The sequence below is a fragment of the Schistocerca nitens genome, chromosome 4, assembly GCF_023898315.1.
Source record: "Schistocerca nitens isolate TAMUIC-IGC-003100 chromosome 4, iqSchNite1.1, whole genome shotgun sequence".
Classification (NCBI taxonomy): Eukaryota; Metazoa; Arthropoda; class Insecta; order Orthoptera; family Acrididae; genus Schistocerca; species Schistocerca nitens.
Genome location: NC_064617.1, coordinates 596,535,787 through 596,548,713, shown reverse-complemented (window position 1 = coordinate 596,548,713; position 12,927 = coordinate 596,535,787). Strand labels below are relative to the sequence as shown.

At 43.5% G+C, this 12,927-nt stretch overlaps 1 protein-coding gene across 1 annotated transcript in view; it reads left to right on the top strand.

Annotated features, from left to right (window-relative positions):
- LOC126253374 (spondin-1-like) overlaps nt 1-12,927 on the top strand; it is a 161,743-nt gene that overhangs the window by 88,342 nt on the left and 60,474 nt on the right. The window contains exons 7-8 of the mRNA XM_049954654.1: nt 1,179-1,306; nt 1,398-1,599. Of these exons, the coding sequence (XP_049810611.1) occupies nt 1,179-1,306; nt 1,398-1,599 (330 nt within the window). The remainder of the gene's footprint in view (nt 1-1,178; nt 1,307-1,397; nt 1,600-12,927) is intronic.

The following is a 12,927-nucleotide window of genomic DNA, read 5'->3' as shown; positions in this document are numbered from 1 at the left end:
TTATTATTTTTTTTATTTTCAACTTGCAACCTTTTCAGACTTAATTATGTTATACTTGAAAATGTTTATATATTATTGTCGTAACATTATTGTAAACCTGTAAATAATGAGAAAGGCGCACAATTGTTCTGGTCAGAACAATACTGAATGTACGCTATCCAGAGAGTTACTGCCTTATTTCTGACAAATGCGTATTTGGGGTAACACTTCATTATATATGATTTAATTTGGTGTAAGTGATGCTATACGTTTTACTATTAGTCAAAAGTCGAAATGAAAAATAAAACAATGGGGGAGAGGGTATTTCGAAAAAAATTACTTTTTCTGCAAATCTGGCTGCACCATTGTAGGGTACATTAAAAACCATAGTTTTTATTTGATTTTTTTTTCATGTGTATCATCGTTACAGCGCAATTCACTCAGAAATATTAAACTGAAATTCTTTTAACGGGTGTTTCACCCCCTTAAAGGGCGTATGGGCAAGTGTAAAAAAAATTGGGTTTCTTATTTCGCTCTACACTAAAACATACTCAAAGACGATCAAAATCGAAGTGTACCCCTTGTGAGAAGACTCGAGCAATCCCGAGACAGGCCGTACCTCGGCCTGCACGTGGCGCACATATCCGGCTCACGTGTGGTTTGGCCCTGATGTGACCTATCCGCGATGTCACACCTGATACATTGGAAAGTATTAAAAATTGCCCTGAAACTGTTTAGAGACTATTTTCACTTAAGTGATATGTTAATGTACAGCGTCGTTTGAATGACGTAGATGTACATGTATAATGTAATTTTGCGCCATATTTCCTTTCTGTGTCTAAAACACGTTTCCCGTTGACTACCCACCGATGTCGAGCATCGGTTAACACTCAACTCGCGTTGTGTTTCCATCGGGACACCAGCTTTACTGTTTGATGGTTTCCCTATAACGATTAATGCAAAGACCAGGATGGATCCACTAAAAAGGATACAACCAATGACTTTTACCATTTTTCCTTCAGTCTGAGCTTGTATTCCGTCCTTTCTTCTTGCTACAAATTATGAACTTATTGTACAATATATTCCCTGTTTTTATTTATGGGTCATAACTATGGTATCACTATCTGTATTAATAAATATCCTGTGCGCTGCGGAAGTTTAACTATTGTAGGTAATTATTATTTTCCTTTTTTTTTCAGATCCATCGCCTGATTGGATTGTTGGTATAGCTGGACTGGAGCTCTGCAGAAACTGTAGCTGGGTAGAAAACTTGGAGTTAAATTTGTATCCGTGGGACATAGGAACAGATAGTGGAGTCACATATACAGTGAGTAAATTTCTGTTTTCAGAGCTTTATGCTTTTTCTTTTTTTTTTTTTTTAGATTTTTGTCGCAATGTCTCCTCATTATTTCCTGCAGTCGCCCAACATGCCAACCGTTCCGCAAGACGTGATCCGACGCATCACGTCCAGCTTCCCTAACGACGAGGAGGCACCGTTTTATGACGAATCTGGAACTCCGATGAAGCCTCTGGCCCGTCTTTACCTCACAAGGCAGCGATTATACAGAAGACATTGTTCACCTCAAGAATCAAGAAGTATGGGAGGATACCCAATTGATGGCAAGTAATTCATTACTTTTATACTATCTTCTCGAATCACACACAGTTGGAATTTCTCATGCGTTGTGGTTAGTACAGTCTGTTACTGTTTCTGTCTGCATGCAGCTTGATTTGTTTTGTTCATACGCAAACTAGAATAACATTGTATTAAATACGTACAGTTTTTTATCTGTTCCAAAATAGAAACTGTTCGAAAACTAAGTTTGACTCGAAAGACTCGTTTCCGAAATTGTATATAAAGTGGGAATCCAACATGAATTTCTATAATTTCTTAGGAGGGCCCTATTAATTGAACTTTCAAGTACTTCTGTATCTAAGGCTGTAGAAAAACTCGGAAACTTGGTTGATACAACCCTGAGAACCGTTGCGTGTTGAAAACCAAAGACAACATAAACTGACTGATTAGCTCAATTCAGACTTTCTTCCATACTAACAAATACTAAGGGGCCTTCTGACTCCTAAAAGCTTGGTGGTGATTGATGGAACCGATCTAGAATCTGCCTATCACAAATACACTCCTGGAAATTGAAATAAGAACACCGTGAATTCATTGTCCCAGTAAGGGGAAACTTTATTGACACATTCCTGGGGTCAGATACATCACATGATCACACTGACAGAACCACAGGCACATAGACACAGACAACAGAGCATGCACAATGTCGGCACTAGTACAGTGTATATCCACCTTTCGCAGCAATGCAGGCTGCTATTCTCCCATTGAGACGATCGTAGAGATGCTGGATGTAGTCCTGTGGAACGGCTTGCCATGCCATTTCCACCTGGCGCCTCAGTTGGACCAGCGTTCGTGCTGGACGTGCAGACCGCGTGAGACGACGCTTCATCCAGTCCCAAACATGCTCAATGGGGGACAGATCCGGAGATCTTGCTGGCCAGGGTAGTTGACTTACACCTTCTAGAGCACGTTGGGTGGCACGGGATACATGCGGACGTGCATTGTCCTGTTGGAACAGCAAGTTCCCTTGCCGGTCTAGGAATGGTAGAACGATGGGTTCGATGACGGTTTGGATGTACCGTGCACTATTCAGTGTCCCCTCGACGATCACCAGTGGTGTACGGCCAGTGTAGGAGGTCGCTCCCCACACCATGATGCCGGGTGTTGGCCCTGTGTGCCTCGGCCGTATGCAGTCCTGATTGTGGCGCTCACCTGCACGGCGCCAAACACGCATACGACCATCATTGGCACCAAGGCAGAAGCGACTCTCATCGCTGAAGACGACACGTCTCCATTCGTCCCTCCATTCACGCCTGTCGCGACACCACTGGAGGCGGGCTGCACGATGTTGGGGCGTGAGCGGAAGACGGCCTAACGGTGTGCGGGACCGTAGCCCAGCTTCATGGAGACGGTTGCGAATGGTCCTCGCCGATACCCCAGGAGCAACAGTGTCCCTAATTTGCTGGGAAGTGGCGGTGCGGTCCCCTACGGCACTGCGTACGATCCTACGGTCTTGGCGTGCATCCGTGCGTCGCTGCGGTCCGGTCCCAGGTCGACGGGCACGTGCACCTTCCGCCGACCACTGGCGACAACATCGATGTACTGTGGAGACCTCACGCCCCACGTGTTGAGCAATTCGGCGGTACGTCCACCCGGCCTCCCGCATGCCCACTGTACGCCCTCGCTCAAAGTCCGTCAACTGCACATACGGTTCACGTCCACGCTGTCGCGGCATGCTACCAGTGTTAAAGACTGCGATGGAGCTCCGTATGCCACGGCAAACTGGCTGCCACTGACGGCGGCGGTGCACAAATGCTGCGCAGCTAGCGCCATTCGACGGCCAACACCGCGGTTCCTGGTGTGTCCGCTGTGCCGTGCGTGTGATCATTGCTTGTACAGCCCTCTCGCAGTGTCCGGAGCAAGTATGGTGGGTCTGACACACCGGTGTCAATGTGTTCTTTTTTCCATTTCCAGGAGTGTACAACCAACGTTACCTGATGGTCGTATCCTGATTAGATACACAGCGTTCGTCTCTCATGAGGATTGCTATTACCAGAAGCTTCACCACAGAGTCACGTAGGGCTTTTCCAATGCTCACACTACAAAAAATATGGAGACAGTACATACAGAAACAAGGTAACCAGCAGATGCAGTGTTCAGAAATTAGTCGATAACAACATTATACTGACGAAGATATAAAAAATATATTACGCCCCAAACTCTTCTTGGCCTAAATGAAGCTGCACAAAAAACTACTATTTTCTGTGTTCTTCAGCTAATTCAGTCAATGGAGGAAATCCTGTTTTACTGCCAGAAATACGCCTCTACACAATCGATAGCTGGCGCTGTAAGCATCTTAACGTAAATAGGTTCGGCTGCAAATCACAGGTGAATTGCAATATGACGGCTATGGTTTGAATTCCACCTTACACCATCCGTACTGTTCAATGTGCATGGCTGCACAAATTCGGCAGTCAACATTTGTGGCACTGTTAGTCAGGTAATCCCATCTACCATGGCAAAATCGTATTAAATCGGATAGGAAACATTGGTTTTTAAGTGTCCCGAGACCAAAAACCGCATAAAAAGCAAAAAATGACTTCGGTTTCTAATTGTCGTGAGACTGGCGCAAGACATATTCAATTTGCTCTCCACCGTTTTCTACAAGTTGAAATCGAGAAACAGGCAAAGTTCATCCTTCATTAGGCCATACAGATAGAAGTCCGAAAGCTGTCCTGGATATAGGGTGCATGAGGAACAATCCTGTTAAGTTTTGAGAACTCTTCTCAGGGGCATAGACTTCAGGGAGCCCTTGCATTGTCATGAAGGAGACGTTTGTCTACATTTTCCTAATGATGAAATTGCTGAAGTCATTTCTTCGGTTTCATGAGGGTAGCACAATACACTTCCGAATCGATCGGTTCACCATGAGGGAGGGCATCAAACAGAATAACGCCTTCAGAGCCCCACGAGACTGTCACCACGACTTTACTGGTTGAGGGTGCGGCTTTGAACATTATCTTCAGAGGAGAGGTGGTGCGGCGCAATTCCATGGATTGCCGTTTTGTTTCCGGTTCAGAGTGAAGAAACCATTTCATAGCCCGTGACGATGTTCGAGTAAAAAATTGTCAGAATCAGCCTCATAGCGCGCAAAAAATTCCGTACAGATGGTCATTCATTGCTTTTTATGGCTTTCTTTAGGCAGTTAGGAACCGAATGGGCACACAACTTTGAGTGCTTCAATTGGTGGTGCAGTGTGTCAGTGCTACCAACAGAGACGTCTAGTTGTGCAGCGCGGTATTTCATTGCGATCCATAGATCACTTTGGATGAGGTGTTCACATGTTCAGCACTGCAAGGGTCACAGCTGTTGCTGTACGGATTGTAGGCATGTATGGAAGTGAAATATGGACGATAAATAGTTTAGACAAGAAGAGAATAGAATCTTTCGAAATGTGGTGCTACAGAAGAATACTGAAGATTAGATGGGTATATCACGTAACTAATGAGGAGGCACTGAATAGGTTTGGGGAGTATAGGAATTTGTGGCACAACTTGACCAGAAGAAGGGACCGGTTGGTAGGACACATTCTGAGGCATCTGTTGGCACGCGGGAGATAGGACAGGTTTGTGCGACCTTGTTGCGATGACGAGAAACGCCTCGCCCAACGACTAACCGTGTTTCTGTACATTGCCTATGAATATTTGCGATGCTCTTTCCGCAAAAAGAAACTCAATGGCAGCTCTCTGCTTGGAACGCACCTCCGTTACAGCCGCCATTTTGAACGCTTTGTACAGCGCTGCCACCTACTGGAACTTCACAAAACTATTGGGGCTGAGTCGGGAATATTCCATGGGTCCCTTAACCAACAATGCAATTTTTCAAGCGAAACTGACCAAGAAAAAATGTGTTGCAATACTTTTTTTAACGCCCCTCGTATGAAAAAAAACTAAATTCGATAACTTTCACGACTTATAATGCACTGTCACCACATATTTTCGGCGTTGTATTCTCAGCCATGAAGGGTAGAGGAGACTTTTATAGATACAATCGAGTATAGATTCTAGTTCTTATGAACCAAATACTACGATAATCAATGCCACAATAGGCAGTTCAGCTGAACAACAAGGCAGAAAGGGCAATCACAGATGGGCAAAAAGGGAAATTACAGATAAACGTGAGTACAAGTAAGGTAATTACGAAGAAACTGTGGAGAACTATTTCAATTAGCGACAAAAAAGAGAACGTACAAAAATTTTCAGGAAAAGACAAGAACTAGCCAGAAACTACACGTGGTTCGATTTCAACGTTAAACCACAGGTCCCTATCAACGGTTGAATTACTGGGGTAGGTTAGAGATATACAATGTATCGAAGTGACATCCAAATGAAAGACATGAACCAGGCCATTGAACCACACGAAATTGTTATTATTATAGATACTAAGTCACTTGTTGTTGTTGTGGTCTTCAGTCTAGAGACTGGTTTGATGCAGCTCTCTATGCTACTCTATCCTGTGCAAGCCTCTTCACCTCAGAGTAACTTCTGCAACCTACGTCCTTCTGAATCTGTTTAGTGTACTCATACCTTGGTCTCCCTCTACGATTTTTACCCTCCACAATTCCCTCCAATACTAAATTGATGATCTCTTGATGCCTCAGAATGTGTCCTACCAACTAGTCCCTTTTTCTAGTCAAATTGTGCCACAAATTCCTCTTCTCCCCAAACCTATTCAGTGCCGCCTCATTAGTACATGATCTATCCATATAATCTTCAGCATTCTTCTGTAGCACCACATTTCGAAAGCTCCTATTCTCTTCTTGTCTAAACTATTTCTCGTCCACGTTTCACTTCCATACATGCCTACAATACATACAGAAAAGACTTCTTGACACTTAAATCTAGTACTTATTTTAACCAATTTCACGTCTTCAGAAATACTTCTCTTGTCATTCCAATTCTGCAGTTTATATCCTCTCTACTACGACCATCATCAGTTCTTTTGCAATAGCAAAACTCATCTACTACTTTAAGTGTCTCATTTCCTAATCTAATTCCCTCAGCAGTACCTGATTTAATTAGACTACATTCCCTTATCCTCGTTTTGTTTTTGTTGGTGTTCATCTTATATCCTCCTTTAAAGCCACAGTCCATTCCGTTCAAATGCTCTTCCAGGTTCTTTGCTGTCTCTGACAGAATTGCAATGTCGTCGTCAAACCTCAAAGTTTTTATTTCTTCTCCCTGGACTTTAATTCCTGCTTCAAATTTTTCTTTTGTTTCCTTTACTGATTGCTCGATATACAGACTGAATAACATCGAAGATAGGCTACAACCTTGCCTAACTCCCTTCTCAACCACTGCTTCCCTTTCATGCCCCTCGACTCTTATAACTGCCATGTGGTTTCTGTACAAATTTTAAAGAGCGTTTCGCTCCCTGTATTTGGCCCCTGCCACCTTCAGAATTTGAAAGAGAGCATTACAGTCAACATTGTCAGAAGCTTACTGTAAGTCTACGAATGCTAGAAACGTACGTTTGCCTTTCCTTATCTATCTTCTAAGATAAGTCATAGGATCAGTATTGCCTCGCGTATTCCCCTACGGAATCCAAACTGATATTCCCCGAGGCCGGCTTCTACCAGTTTTTCCATTCGTCCTTAAAGAATTCGTGTTAACCTTTTGTAGCCGTGACTTATTCAACTGATAGTTCGGTAATTCTCGTACCTGTCAACAATTGCTTTCTTTGAGATTGGATTTAGTATACTCTTCTTGAAGTGTGAGGGTATTTCACCTGTCTCATACATCTTGCTCACCAGATGGTATAGTTTTGTCAGGTCTGGCTCTCCCAAGGTTATCAGTAGATCTAATTGAATGTTGTCTGCTGCCAGGGCCTTGTTTCCACTCAAGTCTTTTAGTGCTCTATCAAATTCTTTACGCAGTATCGTATCTCCCATCTCATATTCATCTACGTCCTCTTCCATTTCAATAACATTGCCCTCAAGTACATCGCCCTTGTATGGACCCTCTATGTGTTCCTTCCGTCTTTCTGCCTTCCCTTCGTTGCTTATAATTGGTTTTTCAACTGAGCTCTGGATATTCATAGAAGCGGTTCTCTTTTCTCCGACTGTGTCTTTAATTTTCCCCTAGGCAGTATCTATCTTACCCCTAGTGATACATGCCTCTACATCCTTACATTTGTCCTCTAGCCATCCCTCTTTATCCGTTTTGCACTTCCTGTCGACCTCGTTTTTGAGACGTTTGTGTTCCTTTCTGCCTGCTTCATTTACTGCATTTTTATATTTTCTCCTTTCATCAATTAAATTCAGTATCTCTTCTGTTACCCAAGGACTTCTACTAGCCCTCGTCTTTTTAGCTACTTGATCCTCTGCTGCCTTCACTACTTCATCTCTCGAAGCTACCCATTCTTCTTCTATTGTATTTCTTTCACCCGTTTTTGTCAAACGTTCCCTGATGCTCTCTCTTAAACTCTCTACAGCTTCTGGTTCTTTCAGTTTGTTCAGGTCCCATCTCCTTAAATTTCCATCTTTTTGCAGTTTCTTCCGTTTTAATCTACACTTCATAACCAATAGATTGCGGTCAGAGTCCACATCTGCCCCTGGAAATGTCTTACAATTTAAAACCTGCTTTCTGAACCTCTATCTTACCATTATATAATCTATCTGAAACCTTCCAGTGTCTCCAGGCCTCTTCCACGTATACAACCTTCTTTCATGATTCTGAAAGCAAGTGTTAGCTATGATTAAATTCTGTTCTGTGCAAAATTGTACCAGGCGGCTTCCTCTTTCATTCCTTACCCCCATTCCATATTCACTTACTACTTTTCTTTCTCTTTCTTTTCCTACTATCGAATTCCAGTCCCCCATCACTATTAAATTTTCATCTCCCTTCACTATCTGAATAATTTATTTTATCTCATCATACATGTCTTCAACCTCTTCGTCATCTGCGGAGGTAGTTGTCATATAAACTTGTACTACTGTGGATGGCGTGGATTTCGTGTCTATCTTAACTTCAATGATGTGATCACTATGCTGTTCGTAGTAGCTTAGCCGCGCTCCTATTTTTTTATTCATTATTAAAGCTATTCCTGCTTTATCCCGATTTGACTTTGTATTTATAATCCTTTATTCACCTCACCAGTGGTCTTTTTCTCCTGCCACCGAACTTCACTAATTCCAATTATATCTAGCTTTAAGCTATCCATTTCCCTTTTTAAATTTTCTAACCTACCTGCCCTATTAAGGGATCTGACATTCCACGCTCCGATTTGTAGAATGCCAGTTTTCTTTCTCCTGATAACGACATCCTCATGAGTAATCTCCGCCCGGAGATCCGAATGTGGTACTATTTTACCTCCGGAATATTTTACCCAAGAGGAGGCAATCATCATTTAACCATACAGTAAAGCTGCATGCCCTCGGAAAAAATTACAGCTTTAGTTTCCCCTTGCTTTCAGCCGTTCACAGTACCAGCACAGTAAGGCCGTTTCCGTTGATGTTACAGTGCCAAATCAGTCACTCATCCAGACTGTTGCCCCTGCAACTACTGAAAAGGTCGCTGCCCCCTCTTCAGGAACCACACGTTTGTCTGGCCTTTCTACCGATTCGCCTCCGTTGTGGTTGCACCTACGGTACGGCTATCTCTATCGCTGAGGCACGCAAGCCTCCTCACCAACGGCAAGGTCAATGTTCACTTAGGAATTAAATAAATAAGAAGTGCAGGGAAGCCAATGGGAAATGGCTGCAGGAAGAAAGTATTGATCGTTGGAAAGACTGGTGCAGCTTTCAGAAACGTCGAAACAAACTTCGGTGAAGTTAAAAGCAAAGGCGTCAACACTAGGAATGTATGAGAAATTCCACATGGGGATTTCAGGAAACGGATAAGTGGAAAGAGTACACTAAAGGCCTCTATGAGGGGGAGGAATTGTCTGAAGGAGTGTCAGAAGAAGAAATGAGAGTCGAGATGGAAGACACAGAGGTTCCAGTATTTGAGTCAGCGTGTAACAGAATTATGGAAGACTTGCGATCAAATAAGGTGGAAAGCATACATAACAATCCTTCGGAATTCCCTCATCATTTCATTTCATCTATACGCCGTGCAAGTCGCCGAAGTAGTGTTAGACACCAGACGAGGATCTCACAGCCTATAATACCTTGCAACCATAATTTTTTCCTAAAATAATTGTGGGAAATAGCAGACAAACGACTATAGTAGTTGGTGTGTGGAATCTACGAATCTGGAGACATACCATAGACGTTCGGAAAAATGTGAACCACACAATCCCGAAGACAGTTTAACAGCTCTTGCATCTAATTTGCTGATCAGAATAATATACAGAAGGACGAAAAAGAAAAATGAAGTTCTACTACATGACGATCAGTTTGGATTTAGCACAGGAAAAGACACCAGAGAGGCAGTTCTGTCGATGCACTCGATAACGGAAGAAAGATTTGAGAAAACTCAGAAGTCTGTCAAAGGGTTTCTCGACTTAGAGAACGCGTCTGTCAGTATAAAACGGATCAAGATGCACTAAATTCTCAATTAAATAGGTAATAACTTTTGGGGGTAGGCGAACAACACACAGCATGTACAAGAAAGAAGAGGAAAAAGTAAGAATCCGAGGTCGACAATGGAGCACTCGACTTGGAAAGAATATAAGAAAGGGACTTAGTATTTCGCCCCTACAGTTCAGTTGTATCACGACATACTATAAAGAGATCAGAGGTGACTGGTTTTGGTCGTGCGCGTCATTTAGTTCATGCACAGAGGCTGGCCGGTGGGACACTGGGAGCTCGCAGGAGACATGGTGGCAGAAGCGGGGCTTTGAGAACACGATACCAGATTTGACATCATGTCCGCCCTAGGAACACGCACAAAGGACTGTATAGTGTTTATCGACATTTGCGCATGTTCAACACAAACCATACTACTTCCAGTGATGCACGACGCATCATCTTCAAGAGGAGAGAGAGATAATTCAGACAGTCCAGAAGCCTAAAAGGTCTCTGTAATGCATTTTCAGTATATGTCTTTAATAACAGTTGTGAGTATGTATCGAGAAAAGAGATCGACCCTTCAGGTTGAAGCACTCATCTATATATATCGCTTGAGTTGCTTACATGTTAGCCCGCCCGGTTACCCGTGCGGTCTAACACATTGCTTTCCAGGCGGGCAGGCGTACCGGTCCCCGGCAGGAATCTGCCCGGCGGATTAGTGTCGAGGTCCGGTTTGCCGGCCAGTCTGTGGATGTTTTTTAATTAGGTTTTCCATCTGCCTCGGCAAATGCGGCTGGTTCCCCTTATTCCGCCTCAGTTACACTATGTCGACGATTGCTGCGCAAACATTTGGGGCTACACTCGTTTGGTGTGAGACGTTGTCGGGGGGGGGGGGGGGGGGGGGGAGCACTGGGGCCGAACCGCACAATAATCCTGGGTTCGGTGTGGGGCGGTGGACTGCTGTAGCCTGTTGTGGGGTTGTGAACCACTGAGGACTACGGCGGGGACGAAGCCTCTCCATCGTTTCTAGGTCCCCAGTTGAATACAATACTTGCATATTTGATTACTTATTTAATTAACAAGTGAAAGGCAATTTAATCACACACTTAGATCAGTTTAATGTACGAACAAAAAATGGTACACGACAGCATTGGAGTAATTGGAGTATATGTCGGAAAGCCTATGCACGCTTCACCTACAACATGTAGAGCATTTGTTTTATATGTTTAATTGACAAATTTAATTGATTATATTGCGTAGTGATGTGTCGGCAGCTGGGCCAACACCTTGTAGATCGAAGTGGCTGAAAGTGCACGCTAAACTACCGCAGACGGGCGTGAAGTACTGGAACATGAGACTTATTAATGAATAAAAAGAACAGTACGTAGCTGGAATAATATACTTAACTTTATTCTCTTGTTAGAATACATCTCTTGAATAGTAGTAAGCTATAAGCACTGATACAAATGGCGCCTTGCTAGGTAGTAGCTATGGAATAAGCTGAAGGCTATTCTATCAGTCTCTCGGCAAATGAGAGGAAGACTTGGTAGGTCTGGTCGCAAGCTATGTCGTCCGTACAACTGGGGCGAGGTCTAGTCCGTGTATTGTGACCTGCCATGTGGTGGCGCTAGGATTGCGATTACACAGTGGCGACACGCGGGTCCGACATGTACTACAGGACCGCGGCCGATTTAAGTTACCACCTAGCAAGTGTGGTGTCTAGCGGTGACACCACACGTAGCTTCACCTGTAATTCAATTTCCATGAAAGATGTGTCAGTTTTGATTGAACAGTGAAAAGAGCAGGTTTCTAGATATGCATGCAATACTTGTGTGGACTATAACACAATTTGAGACACCTTGAGAAAACACTGAAAATCGATCACTGCAATTGAAATGTGTCATCATTTAACTAATATTTGTGGGTGAACTATTTAACATATTATTAAGTGCAATAATAATTTTAAACATATTGTTAGCGTACTTCTAACGATGCATCTTTTTTCAAGATTAGATTTTTTTAAAATATGTACGACCAACGTTCAGTACGTAAAGCAACACTTTTTTCTCTGAAAGAGGGTTGGTTTTATGCAGGATTCCAATGCACCATATTATTTCCCCTCTCTTTTCATTACAAAACTCTGTTTTTCAACACAATCTCCGTTCAGCGCGACGGCCTTACGCCACCTTTCTGGGATGGTCTGTACGCCCACGCCTACAAGTCGACGTCGGAGTCAACGTCTTTCTGCACCAGTAACCTCCCCATCACCAACGTACAGCTCCCCGCGGGGTGCAACCTTCTTTGAGCTAAACAGACGAAAGTCAGAAGGTGTGATGCCCAGGCGTTCGCTTGGATTAGGAAGAACAGTCCATTGAAGCTCCTCTAGGGCATGCAGACTTGCGTGAGTCCTTGCGTTGTCGTGGAGGAGAAGTTCATTTGTGTTTTTGTGGCGACGAACACGCTGAAGTCGTTCTTCATATCCTTCAGAGTTGATCGTTGCACCATGAGGAGGGACATCAAGCAGAATAATCCCTTCAGAGTGCTAGAAGACCAAGGATTGCTGTTTTTTTTCCGATTCGAATTGATGAATCCATGTTTCATTGTCTGTGACGACGTTCGACAAAGAATTGTCACGATCAGCCTCGTAATGCGCAAGCCGTTTCAAATGGATGGTCTTTCGCTGTTCTTTACTGTCTTCTGCTAGCGGCAAGAAACCGAGAGTGTAGACACCTTTGGGTACTGGTGGACAAGGTGTCAGTACTACCAACAGAGGGTCCAGTTAGCAGCGAGTTGTTTAATTGTGATTCGTCGATCACCTCGAGTGAGAGTGTTCACACGTTCCAACATTGCAGGAGTAACA